General features: G+C 37.5%; 1 protein-coding gene across 1 annotated transcript in view; it reads right to left on the bottom strand.

Moving 5' to 3' along the window:
- Positions 1-19,529, bottom strand: part of GALNT2 (polypeptide N-acetylgalactosaminyltransferase 2) — a 74,383-nt gene extending 54,854 nt beyond the window's left edge. Inside the window, exon 1 of the mRNA XM_031058780.1 lies at positions 19,295-19,529. Coding sequence (XP_030914640.1) covers positions 19,295-19,321 — 27 coding nt within the window. The 5' untranslated portion in view covers positions 19,322-19,529. The remainder of the gene's footprint in view (positions 1-19,294) is intronic.
- Positions 19,530-20,282: the final 753 nt, after the last annotated feature.

The raw sequence follows: 20,282 nt of genomic DNA, 5'->3' as shown, positions 1-20,282 counted from the left end.
AGGAGGATATTCTTACACATGTACATTGACAATATGTTTAGTTACAGTTGAAAAACTGTTTCAAAATCCTTAAAGCTTACTTCTAATCAGTGTTATATATCTAATTCCGAATACACAGAAAAATAAACCCAATTCTGTTACATGCACAATGCCACCAAAAGATCACCCTTTTCCAATAGCAATCAACTCAGCCAGCAAGAACCACAGAACACAGGATAAAGGCTAAGGAGCAAAGCTGGTGGACACAGACTATTTCTGTCCAGATGCTCTTCATCAGGGATCTACAGAAGAGAGAACAAAGGAGACCTCTGCTTTGACAGACCTCAGCTCTTCTAGTAGTGACTCAAAACTATCACAGAATACTTTGAAGATAAGCTTGTCATCCTTCCATCACGATATCTATTAATCTCTTACTGAGTGCCAACAAAGCACCACTTTTCAGCTTTTGGTTTCATTTTCCACTGAAGACACTTTCAAGGATTTCTAAGCAACCATTACATTAGAGTATGGAATCCAAGGCATGCAGTCATGCTAGCTATGGCCCAGGCAAAAATTGTGAAGCTCAAGAGCATGCAAGCACTGACAGGAACCCAGATGTTCAACAGAAGGTGTTCTGCTAGACCAATTACACAAATCCTCTTCATGTGGCAGAGTTAGCAAAGCTGAGGGCACACCGCAGCAAAAATATCTCAATGTAGTGGGGGGGTATGGTCCAGCCAAAGTAGCAAGCAGGGTTAAGCCATCAAAAGGAGAATCTGGTCATGAGAACAGCCACCTCGACTGCTCAGAGACCTTAGAACTAAAGGATTTTGTGCCCTGAAAGGCTTCACTCTTTTGCTAGACATTGGAAGATCTACTAAATCTGATCCACTAGGCTGACCTAAAAACAATGTGCAAGACATTTTAAAAAGTACATAAGTAAATCCAATTTTCTGGTAGTAAATTCACTTGCATTTTTCTAATTCCTGCTGAGTCCAAAGAAAGGATGTATTTTCTCAACAACGTTAACTTCTACACCAAAATTGCTCTGAATATAATTTATATAATTTAACAAAATAAAAACCCACCAAAACAAAAACACCTCTCACCTTTCCTGAAACCTTTCAAACACACAAGAAAAAGGGGAACAAAGGACAAGCAAACCCAAACCACAATACGTATTTAATCCTTAAAAAAGGTACAAAACTTTGAAATGTGCCATTTTTCATTTTCCAGGCGCCTAATGCTTAAGGGCATGTAGTGATATGAGAGGGGAATGGTTTTAAACTGGAAAGGGTAGGTTTAGATACAGTATCTAGAAGACATTCTTTCCTGTGAGGGAGATGAGGCACTAGCTCAGCTTGCCCAGAAAAGCTTGGATGCCCCATCTCTGGAATTGCTCCTGGCCAGGCTGGATGGGGCTTTGAGCAAGCTGGTCTAGTAGGAGGTGTCCCCACCCATAGCAGGGGAGTTGGAACATGATTACCTTTAAGGACCCTTCTAACCCAAACTACTCTATGAGTGTGTAATACTTACAGGTAAACTTTCAAATAGATCTTTCTAACTTGCAATACAAGTGAGGTGTGAACTTCTGTAACAAAAAAAAGAATCTATTAGCAACAAACTATATTTCCATGATATGATCTCTGTGTAAAAGTAAAAATAGATTTCACCTCAGAAGCCTACCTTTCCAGAAGCTAACACAGGCTATGGGATATCATTCTTAATTGTTTTACAGCACCTTACACAGCAACATGGACCAATATGACAAAAAAAGTATTTCTCCTCTTCCACTGGTCTCTCGTGGTACTTTGATACAACCAAATACCACAGCAGAAGCATAAAAATGTCCCCAGCCAAAAAAAAAAAAAAATATTAGATGAACAGATCTTTTGTTACACAACCAGCAAACTATACAGAAACATATTCCTTTCAAAGGAGGGAGAGCTTCAAGGGAGAGAACAGAAAATGAAATAGGTGTTCTGGCAATCAATACTTCTGTTATCCTAGAAAAACACACTGCATGTCATCTATCTTGAAAAATGTATTAATAAAGAAATTAAATTCTTGAATCCCCAGGCTGCCAAATTTCATTTCAGTGCCAGAAAACCAAGTGCAGCTTTCTCTTCCTCCTACTCATGATCTTATCGAGTTCTTGCACTAGTCTTCCAATGACTCACATACAAGCAAACAAATTTTCATCTTTTAAATAGTTTTTAATGAAATTACCACTGATAAGGTTTATATAGAAGCAAACAAGAAAAAAAGGGCTTTATCAAAATCAGATAGTGAAAATGCAAAAAAAAAAAAAAAGTGCTAACCCTAAAGTTTCTGTGTGAGTGCTTATCTGTGGGCTGATAGCAGTCCTGTTCTGAGTAATACTTAAGTATTGAGAATAATAATAAAGATTTATTAAGAGTACACTAGATATGTGTCTGGGTCTACCAATTAAGGTGCTGTTTGCTAAGACAACTCTGCTTTCAGATGACTGAAGAATAACCTGGCAAATCTGTGAGAATTCTATAATTTAATACATTAAAATATTACCTAGTAACATTCCTTTTCCATCTTGAGAAGGTGACTGTAAAGAAAATGATTTTCAACTTCTGTTTTTAAACCCTTGGAGGAACATATACTGTAGACATTACTCAAACTATCTAAAAGATAAAGTTAATAGAACATTACAGAACAGTCAAATATTCAGCAGCAGCTACAGCTAGCTTTTCCATGCAGTTAACATATTCTGGTCCATTCACTTTCTCAGCCCTGCTTAAATCAAGAATGTAAGGTTTTCTTTATGAAATGTTTCGAACATTGAAGTTTACACACACAGAGTTTAGTATTATATTCAGAGTTTTCCCTGATTCTTTTTAAAATGAAGAACAGCTATTCCTAACGTAATTTGTTTGTAACAGAATTTTAAGCCTTCAAAATGAAGGCACAATACCCATGTTGCAACATGATTCATACCTTTCTGAAGCATTAACTGAAGAGAGCTGAATTAAGTTGTTTGGCCAATCTGCCAGCACAAATAGAACTTGAGAAAATGGAAGTTTTCCTTTTAACTCAAAAGGCTGTGTTAAGGGCAGAATTCACTTCAGTGCCTCCACAATGACCTGCAGAAGAACTATACCCAAAGTTCACGGCTCACTGCTTGGCCCTGGGCCATCCCCTGCACCACGCAGAAGCTGGCACCACTCGCCTGCTCAGAGCTGCCAGCTGAGCCCTGAGCTCTGCCAGAAAGCCATTATTCTGTGGATTCAGAAAAGTCTGGGAGAAAGAGCAACTGATAATCAATTAGTCCTTAAAAACAACTTGAAAAGCAGCAAGCACACTAGACTTCATCACTCTTCTCCAGACATATTTTCCACTATTAATTTACTGCAGTCACAAAAAGCATTGGGTTTTGCTTCACTGCTACATTCAGCAGGCTCAAATCAATTATGTGCAGTTTTGATGACATTTAACTGTTAACAAACCAAAGTGCCAGGACATGCTTGCCCCACGGGTGCTTGCTGTGCATCCAGTCCCCTTGTTGTGAGACCATTCATGGCAAATACAACTTGAGCCTAATCTCTGATCAGCCCATCAGCCTCATCAGCAATAGATGATTTATTATAAAATACACTTCCTAACTGCAATAAGTGCAGCTGACAAATATGCCTGAAAACCAGGCAACCCTTCACTTCCCTGGTGATGCATGGCCTGTGGAATGCCTCACTTTTTGGCACATAAGTGAGTATCTAACTAAATGGCATAAAAAGCAGAAGAGACTAACAGCCAGTTTTGCCATCCATCTCACACTGTACAGCACGGGTTCTTACTTCAAACAAAGCGTGTCACAGTAAGAGAAGAAATATTCAATTTCTCTTCATTTGCATGACTAGAGTCTAAGGCACCTAAGGACATAATTAGGCCCTATCTCCTTGAAATACTTAAATACAAAGCTACCTCATTAATCTTCTGATTAAATTCATAGACATCCTTATTTTCATTTGGAATGGAGAAACTATCCTAGAATGAGTGTGTGATAACAAAGGCAAGCCCATTTGTCAAACATCCAAAATTATTATTTTGGAAACAAATAGACATGTGCAATTTAATTTGAGTTCACTTAGCAAGTGCTAAAAGCCAAGCAATGTGATACTAATTAGTTCACCCTGACAACAAAAGAATTTCCCAGTTACTCTAAGGACTTCATTTTGGAAGCCAACCTTTATTTGACCAAAAGTTCACATTAAGATTCTGCAAATGTAGAGAAAGGTACTGAGAAAGATAAAATTTGCATTACAGTAATTTGTTTACTACTTTAACTGCTGTAGAGTACTTTTCGAAAACAAAAGTCATTGTTTCACATGATTATTAGTTGTCTGCAATAACTAATGACTGAGGGATGTGGAAAGGGTTTGCCTCATTTTTATGTAACTTCATTCCAAGCCATAGCGTTTCTTGTAAAGACAGTAATTTCAAGAAAAGAGAGAACTCAGAAACAGTCAAGATAGTAGGCGTGTGGCCAGATAAGAGAAAGAAAAATTTAAAAATCAGTTAAGAATCTCTTCAATATCACACACATGGAGACAAAAAAAGTTAACTAGAAGTAAATTGAGACATTTCCATCTTATCTTACAAAAGCAATCCTCCCTAAACCTCTACCTTCCTTTTCTCCCCACCAACAGTTTAACTGTACAAAACTGAGCCTTAATCAAACTTTCTTTGACTGAGATTCAGTGAAGAAGCTTCAGTGAAACCTAAAAAATTAACTATCTGGCTTACTTTATCGTAAAAAATTATTAAGGTAGAGGGCTTTTATAAAAATGACAAGTAATAAAGCTTAAGAAATGTCCTTACAGCTGGGCTCTTGAGGAAGAGAAGTCGCTCAGGAAGGAGGCAGACATAAAGGTAGAGCTATAACAATTCTTCTGCTTTAAAAAAATAAGCTGATACTGATAATAATTGGGACAGGGGAAGAGAGGAGAAAACAAAAAGCAAACAAACTTTGGTTTATCATTACACAAACACACACAACAACAACCAAAAAAAAACCACCACACAGTGAATTTTCTTCATCAATACCAAAAAAGAATCTTTGACAGTTAGAGGGAGGAAAAAAAAAGAAAAATCTCTCAAGTACACCATCTATTTGACCTATTTGGTATAACTTTTAAGACAAAACTTGCATAAAGGCATTTCAAACCCTACTCTGCCAGCGGATTGGATTTACATTTATCATGTAAAAGTAGATCTTTCACATAAAACTCATTTTAGAGATGCATGTAGTTAAAAGTCTGTCATCATTAATTGGTAAAGGGATTTTGAGCACTTAAGAGCCACCTAATTGCTAAAGCAATATTGGAGATTAGTAATATGACATTTCTAATAACTTTCAGTTCTGCAGAGATGCTTTGGGGAAAATCTGATCTCTCTGTGGTGTCTTCAGAATAATTCAAAATCCTCATGACTATGAGGAACAGAAGAACAGAAAAAAACCAGACCATGCCATAGATTCTTGGAAGGGAGAATCTCAGTAAAAATACTGTACAAATTAACCATGAATACTTATAAGCAAGCACACTGAAGTGAGACACACATCTCCAGCCCAGAAATGCTAAGCAGTTTCATACACTGTTTTAACTCCAGAAAGACATTTAAAGCATTCAGCATCTAAAAAGGTACAAAATACCTTAAATGTATCATTACTATGCTTCTAACAAAGAAACTCTCAAGAGCCACTGAGTATTACAATCCTTGCCATAGGTTTCAGTACAGATCAAAAATAAGCTCCTGAAATACAACTTTTTTTCTCTTGTAGGCGCAAGTGAAGAAAGTTGCAAGTGAAATTTCCCTCTCTATATGCATTTCAAGAAGCATTTTTGCAAGAAGCTAACTAGAATTCCCAGAGAAACATTTTACATTTGCCCTCCTGAGTCTTCAAAAGCAACCACACTCCTTTCCTGTTTAAACTAAGGAAGGAGGCCCTGTCTTACTTGATCAGTCATGCTCTGAACAAATGTTTTCATAACCACAAATTCACACCACTGCAGACTTCACAGCTTCAGAAGATACAAATTCCAAAAGATATCCTTAACCCAACAACTTGCAATAGAAGAACAGCAAGAAATGAGACACAATGCTTTTTCCAAGTGAAATCTTGCTTGACTGAAAATCTTTTAAAAGTCAACCCAAAAAGAAGGACTGGTTGGAAGACTGCTCTGTGCCTTCCAAGTTTTTTTCCTAAATTTTGTTTTTAAATGAGAGAACAAAGGGTATAACACCAAATTCTTTTAGTCTCAGATTTATCAAAGAGCATCCACTATTAATTGTCACACTTTAGTAGACGGCATAGGTGAAGTAAACTACTAAAAATAGAGCACCTTCACATTAAGGAACAGGAAACATTTTTCTTCACTCAACTGTAAAGGAAGAAGTAATTTCTCCCCTCACTGAACTGATAGCCTGTGTACATCTTTTTCTCTGATAACTTGAACTGTCAAGCTCTGTGTTGAATATCCAGGGTGTGCTTAGCCTGGAACACTACTTACACAGTAGGAATACACTCATGCTTCTCATATATTCAATTTTTGAAAGGCTTTTTTTTCCATCCAGATAATCTGATGTTCATTAGAAGCCACATCTTCCATTATTCAGCATGTCCAAATTCACTTTCAAAACCATAATTTTGCAGCTAGTAGCCTTAAAAACGCCCCTAACTTCTTTAGAAAATCATGGAACTGGCATCCTTGCTGGTTTAAAAAAAGTATGTTTACACCCAGCTGTGATTACAAAGAACTGCATAAAATCTCTGGGAAATAAAGTATGAAAGGGTTACAACATAGGGAACCAACACAAGGAAAACCAAGTATTAGGAGAATTTGCATTTTGATATTTAATCTTTTTTGGCATATAGTTTCTGTCAATTCTCAAGTACTCAGACAAACTAAGAAGGACACACAAAAGATTCAAAAACTTGAATTTTAGCCAAAACAACAATCACACAAAGAAAAAAAATTCAATTTCTGCTGATTTGTCACATTAATTTGCACTGATGACCATTTTGCTCCCCCTATTATAGAAGAAATTCCAATTACTCTATAAATTTATTTCCTACAGACCTTATTCTTCAAAGAAATTTAGAAGGTACAGAACAAGCCTATAGCAACATGCATTTAAACAGATAAGTGTATCTCTATTTTAATTTTCAGCTAGGGATACTGTCCAGATCAGATGGTATCTCCTCTCAGCTTTCTAAAATAGCAGCAAACCACTAGTAACACAAGTATCACATCAAATGAAGGCAGAGCCAAGATGTTTTTCAACTTTTTTCATGACTGTCAGACATGACATTAATTCTCCCAAGACAGTTTTTCAGGAGTCAATAGAAAGCAAATTTACAGTGAAGCATCCCTGTTGCAGTCCCAATATTCTTGTTCAAAACCTTCTCAAACACTACAGAAATATAAACTCAATTATTTGAAGGATGTCACTATTACTTATCTGAGAAATTACATAACCTATGAAAATCTGGCAATAAAAACAAGTGACATTTTTAGATTAGTGACCTTTTTGCAGCACCCTGAAGAAAACCTTTACTTCCCCTGTTCAGAGGGAGTTGAAGCTTAGATGAATGCTACACCTGCTACCAGAGGCTAGAGAAACTGTGCTGCCTGGGAAGTCTTTTGTTAGCCCCAGCAGGCAGAAGGTAACAATAAAACCTATTTCTTCCCAGAACCACAGTCCAAGATCAGAACCACTAAACCTTTGTTTAACATTGTGATTACTAAGAGACTTTTCAAAAATATTAAGAACTGTGAAAGACTCACAGGAGCTGGGAAGGGAGCGATCAGGAAACTGAACACAGATGCCTGTACACCCAGTGTGCTATGCAACACAACCTACCCATCAAGGGAAGAGTGCTCTATATCTATTTACCAGACTTTTTGCCTGCAGTAAAAGAACAGAGCTGAATGGATAAAGCGGCTAAGGAGATCATATATGGAAGACAAGAAACTCAAATGGAAATGGTTGGAGTAATAATGTAAAGAAATTGCAATACACTGCACCAACTGTAACCTTCCTGTCAGAAATCACCAACATCAGAGGTCCCATCCAAAATACCTCAGCTGCATGTTCCACCCAGGCTATCAGGCTCCAACTCTTGTTTTAATTGACAGTCAAGTTTCAAAACTCGTCATTCAAGGGAGACTAGTGCGGAGGGGAAAATACACATTTGACTTCACTGACAAATCGCATTTTAATCATCAAAACCATTTTGAGAAATGGCATATCTGTACATGACTGGCTCTACTGATTGTTCACTGATGACAAAGAAGTGCAGTTCTGAAACTGCAGAAACAAGATACAGCCTCTCATGTGAAACCAACCTGCCAAGTACATTGCAAAAAAAAATTTATAGATATTTCAAAAGAAAACCATTAAGGAACATGAGACATATTCATCCTCTCAGCAAGATGTTTTCCACATCTAACACAGGGCCATTAAAAGTTGCACAGGGGTGTGAGGGTTGTAGCAAAGCTTCAGAGGGCACACTGGCAGTGCCTGTTTCCTGGGCAGCACACACGGCAATGCCAATTGCACAGTTGGGAGGCTCTTTATAATGAAACACTAAAAAAACCACCACATATAGAACAGGCCCACAGATTTTATATAGTCATCACAGAGACACACAGCAAGTTGCATCTCTAAATCAATTTCAAGAACAATCAATACTCCTCTAACACACCAGGCAGGCTAGATAAGTAAAGTTTTATTTTCACAATTGCTTGTGAGTGTGCTTTATAGCAAAACCAAAAAGCCAGAACCAAGGTCTGCTTCAGTACTAGGAATAATTTTTCTGTGGTCACTCTGCCATGAAATCACTATAATCTCTCAATTTTCTGAGTCAACTAAAGAAGTGTTATCACAAGAAGTGCCAAGAATATTTTGCCTTATCTAAAATTACAACCCTATATATTCACAGTAAGTGAAGAAGTACTTTATATCTTCAAGGCTATACGTGATACTTTTAAAAAAATTGTTACAGAAAGCTATGGGATATTGCATTTGTACTTCTTATAAAAAAGATTCTAGTATGGTAACTCACTGTACTGCACAAAATACTGATGATTGAATCTCTATAAAACCTTCTTGGAGTTAGGAGAACTAGAGGTGCATCTTCAGCAATTTATATCTTAATTCTTGAAAATCCATGCCAAGTTGACAAATAGAACATCACAGAAGTATACTGACAAGAGTAGTATACATTTTTACCCTCTACTGTAGGGACTCAATTCAGATATACAACCAGTTATGCCAGTTGGCACACCAAAACACAAGTCTTACACTCTAAAAGGCTGAAGAGCATCAACAGAATTTAATCCTCTTCTAGATTCATGGTCAGTGTTTCAGGACATCTTTCAATTTCCTGCAATTCCCATAGATAGCTGCTTTCTACAATGAATGTAATGCAATTGCAATGTAATTATTTTGCTAACTGACAACTAGAGATCTCATTTACAGATGCTCCACATTTAAGCTTTGCATGGTGCTTTGTGAAACGTAACTGAACTTTCTATTACTGAATTCAGTTAGTAAAACCCAACAGAAAACACAACTCTTTGCTATCCTGGACTCCAGCAAAAGAACTGTAGAAGTGGCTGGCAGGTAAGAACCACCGCACAGGTAGATGTGCCCAGCAAGTACCACCATTTCAAGTCAGCTAATTCTACAGCTCCTGAAGTTCAAGGAGGCCAATCACTGTGATTCAGATTGTTTTCACTTTTACATAGACAGCCTTCAAGTGATATTTTTGTGTCTTAAAATATAGGCTGGAAGAAAACAACTGTAGCTAGAACAGGAATTTGCACCTTCTAAAGCAGGCTTTTGTCAGCAAAAATCTAAAGCACTACAATCAGTCAACACTTAATTATCCCTGGGATGCAAGAAATGAAGATGTAATCAAGAATGATTAGAAAAATTATAACTTCAAGTTGTGCAGGCTAATACTGGCACTACCTTATAGAAATCTCAGGGTTGTAATTTCATACAATTTAGCACTAGGACTTTCTGAAGACACAAACAAACACGAAATAAAGTAGGCCATGCTTGTTTCTCCGTTTGTAAATTTGTCAGGGTTATACTCCTGTATGCCCTGATGGCTGATGAAAAAACATACAAATGCAGAAAAAAACCATCACAGCCAACACACAAGGGCTACACTGAGGGAATTTGTCAGTCATTGAGGTATTTAAAGATAAGGAGTTGTAGTGCTCAGGGGATGGTTTAGTGGCAGACTTGGCAGTGGTATGTAAAGGGTTCAACGTGATGATCTTAAAGGTCTACTCCAACCTAAATAATACTGTGATTCTATGTAATCAAGCATTCAGTAAGCAGATTACAGCTCATTGAAAACATTAACAATGAGGTAATAGATGTGGCTCACACCAGCTGCATTTACAATAGAAATTCAGCATGCCAAAGGGAACAAACACACCAGCAAATATTTTAGAAGTAAGCTAAGGTGAAGTTTTAGAACTGAATTAACATTTTGACTTATTTACATTTCCTAAAAAGTGATGATAAAGAACAGGTGTTTGGTCTACCCACTGTCATTTTAAAGGCACAAGATCAAAAATAACATGCTTAAATTCATTCTATGATCTACCCTCTTTTTGCTAAGACCCATCTGCTCCTCCAGCTCTACAGTGCCCACTCCCTGTGCTCTGCCAACTCTTTTCTCCTAAAGCAGAGCAACTATTCCTACTGTGCTGTGTTCATAGACTTTGGTATACATCCTTACATATTTTCTTCTTCTGCCCTTCCTCAACCTTTACTGTTTTGTTTTGGGGTTATTTTTAGCTTCTTTTCTGCTCCCTTTCCCAATTCTCTTTTCCTACCTCTTTGCTTTATGGGCTGCAGAATAGCTGAGTCTAGAGCAAACTCTCTAGCAACGTACTCAGCAGTACTGCCCAGTAAATTATCTGCTGCTAAGTATTGATACACAGTAATTGACATCACATAAACCAATTAAAGTTAATAAAACGCTGAAAAGAGGCCTCCTGCAGGAGCCCAGACTCACACCTGAGCTAAACTGCTTTAAGTTAGACTGACATTCACAAGGTAAACAGAAAATTGTTTCCTTATCACTTCTGCTTTGCTTCCAGATGATGCACTGCCTTACCAGGCTTTATAAACCCAAAATAAAGGTTACTGGCACAAAACTCTTAGAAAACCACCTAGAGATTAGCGACACATATTGAAAGGCAACCAAACTTTAACAGCGAGTCTGAGAACACATGCCCACTTCTCTAGCATGTTGTCTAATAACCCACCGATTACATGAAAGGCCTCACACATTTATTGGACCTCTACCAAGACTAGTAACTGTTTTATATCAGTGGTGCTACATGGTGCTCTTCTATTTCCTCAAAATGTGAGGGTGAACACATCTGTTTAGATTTTACACACACACTCTGCTCCAATTACTGAACGAAACAGCAGTGATAACCAAGAGGTTTTAACATGTGCGCTCATACATTTTTCCTGCAGACAGTATCAAGTCGTTAGAGGTCCATGGTCATGCTCCTAATGATACAGAAGCCCCTTTTTCCCAGTCGTGTTTAAGACAAGTTGGTGCATTTTACTACACTGTAAATGTGCCTATGAACTGTGCACTGGATTTGACAACTACTCTCTTGCTTTACTGACTTTCCACAGTTTTAAGTAATGTCATTAGTTTTTACTCACTTAAAGAGCTGGACAAGCAGAAAATTAAAAAGCAACTGAGTTTTACCATACTGTACAGTACATGATAAAAGGGAGAAGGTAGAAGAATCAAGAGTAGATTTGAGCCTGAAAAGAAGGGAGGGGTAGGAAAAGGTGGTTTTAGTTTTTTGTTCTCAATTCTCACTATCCTAATCTGTTATCAGGCAATAAATCAATTTCCCTAAGCTGAGTTTGTTTTGACAGTGATAGCAATTGTTCAGTGATCTTCCTGTCCTTACCTCAACCCACAAACTCTTCATTCTGTTTTCTCACCATCCTGATGAAGATGGGAAGTGACAGAGCAGCTTGGTATGCACCTTGTGGCCAGTTAAGTTAACCCACCACACCAAGCACAGCTGAATGAAGTGCTATAGTCATACACTTGACTTGAAAATGAATAGCCATCAAGCATTCCTGGTGCTTCCAGAATCTCCTTTCTAACTTGTGGTGTAAAGTATTTTTTATACAATACTGTCGTACAAATGCAGTCTTATCATGGCTAGAGAGTAAAATCTTCCTGACAGTGTAAGCCACATGCACAAAACCATATTGTAATCCACCCTAATGTGGTGAAGAACAGCAAAGCATATCCTACTCACCTCAGAGAGCCAAGGCTGACAATACATGGTCATTCACAAACAGGAAGAGCAGGTCTAATTTCCATTGCAACATAGACACACTGCTGTGTTTCCAAGGCACTACCTATTTCTGCTGCAGCAATTCCATGGGCTTGCACTCTACTGTAGTTGTGAATTCACCCCATCTGGATTGGCCCAGCTTGGATGTTTTTAGTTAGTGGCCAATCCAGGACTGAATTCTCTCAGACAGAGTCAGAGAGAGCTCCTTTGTTTTCATTCTTTACTTTTCTATTCTTTGGTTAGGTAGCAGGTTCTGGAAACTCTCCTTTCCTTTTCTTTTTAGTATAGTTTAAATAGATGTATATATCATAAAATAATAAATCAAGCCTTCTGATCATGGAGCCAGATCTACGTCTCTTCCTTCATCCCAAAAACCCTTGTGACCCCCGTCACATGCTTCCATCTACAATGGCCTTTTACAATGGCACTCACTAGCTATGAGTTCAGAGTCTATCGATATTGCAGCATAGATCCAAGAATCAAGAATTGTCACATTACAAGAAGAAAATATCTTCACAAAGAGTAAGCACTGAGAAAATAACTGAATGATTTTTATAGGCTACACTTATTACTGCAGAATACAGCAAAGCCAAAGAAGAAAGTGTATTTGCATGCCTGGCTTTCCTCTTCACTACTTGCCTTTTACACAAAAAGGAGATTCCAATACAACACAGAATCACAAAGTTTATCAAGTTGTCCATAGGCTTGTTCTTTGGAGTCTGACTAGACAGATTAACCATGAGAAACTACCTATCACACTGCCTACCCCAAAAGCAAGGAGGAGATGGAAGCCTAGATTGCCTAGCAAGAAAGGCACTGTACTTTTAGAAGTACCAAAATACCTTCACTATTCGTTGACAGATTCAACTTTTCAATTTTAAAATTTACTACTTCGATTTTAAAAAGACCCTTAAATACTATTGCGCTAATAAGGGTATATAGAACCATGCAGCCTCTCTCACCCCTTAAGAAGAGATCATCATAGCCACTTGTATGAACACACTCTGTCCTGCACAGCTGACCGAGAAAATTAGGGAACTGGGAAAATTAGTACAGTACCTAAGAGTCCAACACTAGACTTCCTTTTTAATGCAGTAACACCCCTCCTCCAACTCTTCTCCTTATGTTCCCCCTTCTCCGCAAGAAAGGCCACAAAGATTTATAGCTAAAAATTAGTTTCAAATCAACCAATTCAATCAAATCGGCTCTTCTAAGCACATTCTCTAAAAAAATAACAATAATTAAAACTATCAAAACCATTCATTTATTAAACACAGGAGCACTTGTGTTCAACACAAGAATTCCATTCTCCTAAACACATGTTCTTCTTGAGAAATTAAATTCTGAAACAGGAAAAGGAAAACCTACTTTTTCTCCTTTAGGAACAACTTCCATGAAAGTTTATGCAGAATTAGGAAGCTTTGGGTCTTGAAACATTTTCTAGCATGACTGCTTTTGGAGTTGGTGCCAGCTTGACAATTAAGTATTACATTTCCCAAAACTTCAAGGCAAGGACCATTCCACCAAAAGTCTGAAGCTACCAGATGCACAATATACAGATGTGGCCAATTACTGAACTAGTCAATCAGCAATTACAGTGAATCAAGCATATTTGAAATCCATCTCTTAACAAAATAATTATGTCAGTTGCTTTCTGCACAAATTGAGACTACTTATTCATCCATTCAACAGGTAAGTGCCCATGCAGTACTTCATAAGACTTGCTTTCTGATCAGAAAACAAGCTACTCAAGAGTATGGCAATACTACTGTTATGGCAATGGGAAAGAAAGACTGCCTGAAAAATTTAACCTTTCCATTGGAAAACCACACTAAATTGACCAAAAAAACCCTTACAAGCAGTCACATGGTTAGAGAAACAAAAAACCCTTAAGAGCATTCATGTGGTCAAAGGGAGCAATGGCAGGCAAGAATTCCAGTGTGTTGCTGTCAAAAATTAAAAGCCACTGAATGGATTGCTTTTTTCTTATATCAGAAAAATACTTACATTGGCTTTGCCAAAGTACAAAAATGTATAGCTTACAACCAAAAATTTTAAAACCAGACTTTAAATTCCAGAAACCACTCTGAACTACTTATAACAACATTTCAACTTCTGAATCTAGCTGTTGACATCCAGCTTTAAAGGCTGAATTTCAAGGGATTTCTGCATTATTGTAATTTCTACCCATACATACATGTTGATCACCACCAGTAAAGCATATTTCCCTGCAGCTCATATATTGCACTCTTGTCATCAATACACATCAATATGTGCAAATCTCAGATGTGAAAAGCAGAAATGTTAATTTTTATATCCCTCTCACTAAATACAAATCATCAAGGGTTTGAAAGTCGGTCCTCCAAGCCAAGCAACTGACAATGTCACCAAGGCAAGAGAATTTTCAAAGAAAAATATGGAGGGTTATATCTATTTCATGGAACAAATATCTTAGCATGTGCAGAACAAAGATGGTTGATTTTGAATGCAACTAAAATAAGGAAGTCACTACATCACCACTCTTCAAAAACAAATCCCCCAAGCCTCTGGAGATATGCCATGCCACACAAACTCAGACTCCAAGATTGCTGCTGCAGCAGATTTCTTTGGAAAAAAAATGCCACAATGAAAATAAATCCAGATCAGGCAGAAACTCTTTCTCAAAATGTCCTTGTGAAGCCATCTTTAAGTTAACCTTCATTCAAAATCTTTGAAAAAAATTCATACCCAAGATCAGTTTGAAACATCAAATTGCCTGATGCAGCAAACTGAAGCGCTGCCTTCCAGCCATCTAGCACCCAACACACATTCTCATACAGAATAACTGGGGGGTTTTTAAGACCATTATATTCCTTGGGTTCTGGTTACCATCAGCATAGCACTGCGTCACACCTCCTCACCAGCAGGAAAATAATCATGTTATTTTCCTTTGTTTCTGAACTTCCTCCTCTCACACTGATTTGAGGATTCACTCTAAACAAGAGGGGATCAAAATCATTCTTGTACCATTGCAAAGTTTTTATAACCCCCTCCTCAGAGGGTACTAGTTTGCACTAGGGGCCAAAACCATCAACAGACAAAAAAGGGAACTACAACAGGAACTACACAGGTGTTTAGTTGGAGCAGTCTAATATCTGGATGAAGGGAGAAAACAAAAGGCTCAACACGATTACCTGACACAAAGAAAGCCAATCAGCACAGGAGGAAAACCTACTCAGCAACCTTTACAAACCTAATCAAAGCTCCCTTCCTGGAGCAGAGCCGATGACGCAGCTCAGTACAGGAACAAACTAATCATCTGAACACTTGATTATTAGTGTTGAAAAACACTTGAAAAACTGAATACTGAATGTTTTTCAGTATCATGTTGAAAATAAACATTAATTTTTAGTTTGGTAGCCTCTGTACAACTTCTGTATGATGATTCAAAGAAAGCCTACTAAACCCTACTTGAATTTCAAGCATTTGCCCACACACCGAAATTTGTTTATAGTGACAACTGTATGTGGAAGATGCTGTTCAGTCTCTGCAGAAGAAAGACTTTTTTTATACAGAACAACATGCTCCATCAAGAGCTACCACGAGGTACTTGATCTCCCAAAGGCTATCACCCTCTTTAACTCTTTTATCACCCTCTTTTCAAGGAAAAGAATAGCGTATATTAAAATTTCATTCCTCTTAGTTCACACTGCACACTGAGGAGAGGAAAAAGAGGAAAAAGAAAGAACTGTCACATTTTTAATTAAGTCCACTTATGCATTAATCATGACCATATGGTCATGGTATTATGCCATGAAATAGTTCAGTAACAGTGCCTTTCCTCCAACAGACAAAAATAAAACACAAATGACCTGTACACATGGATTTTATTCTACTTCCTCAGTTCTTTACAGAGGAAATTATTACAAAGTCCTTATCCTTGTGACATTTCAGGTCAACATTTCTCTGGTTTGGAATACATGTTCAACTACAACTGTCTAATAACCCAAGATGAAGAAAACAAGGTGTTGGTCGGCAGCCTTAAGTAGAGAATTGAAGGCTCCAACAGCACTTTTGCTTCAAATTGTAGCCCAGAGTAAATGGTGATTTAAAAAAAGCAATGAGATATTTTGCTAATCCCAAAAAGAAACAAGCTCCAGCATATCTAGGAAGTCTTAAATTGTAAACAGTACAATGGCAAAAATATCACAAGCAGATTAAATTAGCCTTTATTTATAAGACATAATACTTTCCACTTTCACTCAAGCAGACAGTTTATAAAGTAAAATAACATGCTTACATCAAATGGTAAAAATATTTTGGAAAAATGGGGCCTGTTATTTCTTGTTGCAATAGTAGAAATCTCCATTCCAACTTTTTTTACAGTAACATGACAAGACAGGTTTTGATTTAGGAAACAAAGATGGACAGAGAGGGATGCTGAACATGCAGCACATTCAGAATTAGTGCATCTCTAATGGCAGCTGCAAAATAGAGCCTTGGCAGATCAACATTGTTGTGAAATAAACAGCTTCTCTCAATGAACAGTCCAAGCATACCACTGAAGTAGAGTTTGAAAAACCACATTGCAAAAATAGCAAACAAGTTAAAATTTGTAGGTACCCAACCCCAGCATAAAAACTACACTGTCAATTTAACTTCCCTTTCATAATCGCAGATCATCCCTCAAAACACCTTCTGATCTCTTTGGAAATAAGCTGAAGTGCAACATTAAGATAGGCATTGACACTGCTAGAGCCAGTGCCTATGACTAGCAGCACTGATGGCCTGAGCAGAAAGGAAGACTGAAAAACAAGTTCCGTGCCAAGTGATTTGTACCACACAAAGACACTGAATGCAGTGGAGGCCACAGGCAATCCATGCTCCAGAATCCAATGCACTGCTAGCAAAAAGTTACTGTGAGTTCTCTAAGAGCCATCAATGCAAAAAAGGGACATATCCTCTAGCTTTAAAGATAACCTAAATCCAGTATTTCAATAGCTGGAGTCACAGTGATGGTTATAGTAAACTGAATCTTCTCTTAAGAGATTTTTTAATACCTTAATTTTGCCAGTTGTGAGTTCTACCACCCAGAGGAGTATTTCCAACAGTCTTTGTAACATCATTAGTGGCGACACAAAACCCAGATTTTTACAGATTACTGTGACTAGAAAATTTCTTGGAAATGTATCCCTCAAAAGTGGGTACAATCAAAATGACCTGGTGTCCTAGGATCATACACTGTGACTATCGTATCTTAACTTAGATTTGAACACTCATACACAACATATTTCATTTCTCTCTATACATGCCATTCTTCAGAGCTGACAAAAAAGACACCATAGTACCATGACAGATATAATTTCCATTTCTAGAAGCCTCCTTTTCTGCTAATGCAAATCTGAAGGCAGCTGACTGTCTGAGAAAACCCAATTGTCATCATTAAAATCCAAGTGTGACTGAAAAAGAAATAAATCAGTTGTGTTGTCAAGAAGTGACAGAATGGTCAAGCAGAGGGATACAAGAACCCAAATAACCAAACAAACGCGAAGAGAACAGCTTTCCACTCATGTTTGCTCTGAATAGAAAATAACTGCTTTTGCCTTCAAGCAAACTTGGTAAATAGGTATACTGAACAGCTCAGTCAGAAACTGCTTTGCTATTCTTAGCACAGAGACTATTTATCGTTTTGTAAAAGTGAAAGCCAAGAGAATTTAATAGAATAATTAAAATTATATATTGCTGCCATTAGTACAAATGAACATCAAAAAAACTCTGCAGCATGGTATTCTCCCCAGATTTTCTTCAGTTCAACTGGACTTGACTTTCATGCAGAGTACAGACAATACAGGCATGGTTTTATACTAACAGTAAGATTAGTAAAAACACATTTGTTCTCTTAGGACTTGCAATGATTTTCTGAGATAGACAAAAACAAAGTAAAAGACTACACATCTTTAAAATACCTTTCTTTTTTTATGACCTGCAGCTTATCTTCAACACATTACTTCCTTCTCTACACAGGATGCATCGCTGGCAACTGATGAAAATTATGTACAACAGCTACTAAGCCTTTAAAACAAAGTAGCAGCCTGTATAATTATCTCTCCCTTTTCTGTTGCAGAACACAAGTAAAATGTCAATGTGTGCCAGATACTATGAAAATTACTAGATTCCTGCAGCCCTTCTTCCTTCACAGAAACACTGGGTTTGGGCATCAAAAATAGAAGCAGCCAGTTCCTAGCTTAAATTACTTACTGAAATATTGAATTTTCTTTTCATATTCTACCAGGATGCAATCATTTAATTCTTAAATCTAAGACCATAAGAGTTCTAGTTAGTGAAAAACAATCAAGGGTCCATCTAACTTTGTCTTTTTAAGCTTTGGTTAGATGGTAGATTTCCCAAGAATACTTCTTACACTATATTCTTTATTGCATGGCAGGAATATGCCATGTCAGTTTCAGTAGTTTTCCATTCTCCCATGGAAAAAGAACAAGCAATTTATTTACACAGTACTTAATTTTCAACTATGATATGAAGAGCAAAGCTGCTAGAGATTCAAATACAAACCCAGGAGCACAGTACAGAAACTGGGCGAATAGAACCCATACAATTTCTGCTGCACATATTCAGTTCTCAAGGGAGTAAGAGGACAGGGTATGTTAAAGTCACCTCTCTTATTTGAATGGGCAAAAGAGTTAGAACTGCACTTCCAGAAAAACCAGGCAAAATTAAGTTAGCAGTTGAAGAACTACACAGTGCTGCACGTGAGATAGGCTATACTAGCCTAAAGTATTGAGGGAATTAATCTTCAGGTTAACACGGACACCAAGACCACACATTTCTGCACGCTGGCACTCAAAGAAGCAGGAGGAATGTAGCCCCTACCATGTTATGCTTCTATTCAAAGAGTACAATTGGAACAATTCCCATCTCACCAGTAGCTCTATCCATTCTAGTATCATTGCAGTAACTGGAAAGCACTGCTGTTCACTGGCAGACCTGGGAAAGCTTTGTTTTCTCCCTTCCAACACAGGATAGTCTGTGGAAGAAAAGAATCAAGTGCTTGATCATTGTACTGGGGCAAATAACAGCATTCAGGCATGCAGCAACAACTCTGACTTCCAAAACCAGAAGGAAAGCCAGCATGAGCACTTCCTATCATTGCACTGCCATTTTCTTCACTGTTTGTATAATGGCAAAAAGACATTCAAATACAGGAGGAAAAAAATTACTACACAATTATTGTCTTAAACTGATAAGCCAGAAAAAGAAGCCTAAACCATGTCACAAGAAAGCAAACATGCTGCCATCCCAGCTGCTATAGCCTACTGCCAATAAGAGCATGAGAACAGTCTAAATGAAAACATCATGCAGTTGCCAGAACAGCAACTGACATACGTCCAAAAAAACTCTCCCATTAGAGACTCTTCTTCCTCCAGCTGACAAAAGAATTCAGTGCTAGAAATTTGATATCCACAAGCCCTAGCTGATCACAAAAAGCCTTTTAATTATTCTAATAAGATGCTTATGTGAAATCACATTTTCCAGATTGATCATTTAATGCTCCCCCTCTATCACCTTCCTCCAGGATAGGGAGTGCATTACTTTAGCCTACAGAACACAAATGCAGACAAATATCTTCAACTCGCTTGATATCAAGCTGCATTATGGCAAAGCTCACAAACCAAGCAAGAATACTATATGAGAAATATGCTCAGTATTGTATGAGAAACAGCAGCAAACAAATTATCAGTATCAACAAGAAGGCCACTGTCCTTAGTTTTAAACAAAAAAAACCCAAAACACTGAGAACAAAAGTCACACACACATTTTGCCAAAATAAGTTCTACATCTATCTTCATTTGTATAATAAAATAGAATGTCTACCTAAAAACCTGTCTAAACTAATTATGCTTTAAAAAA

This window comes from Geospiza fortis, unplaced genomic scaffold (genome assembly GCF_000277835.1).
Source record: "Geospiza fortis unplaced genomic scaffold, GeoFor_1.0 scaffold381, whole genome shotgun sequence".
NCBI classification, from domain to species: domain Eukaryota; kingdom Metazoa; phylum Chordata; class Aves; order Passeriformes; family Thraupidae; genus Geospiza; species Geospiza fortis.
Note: the sequence above shows the minus strand (reverse complement) of the source record. Positions and strands in the feature narration are given on the sequence as shown.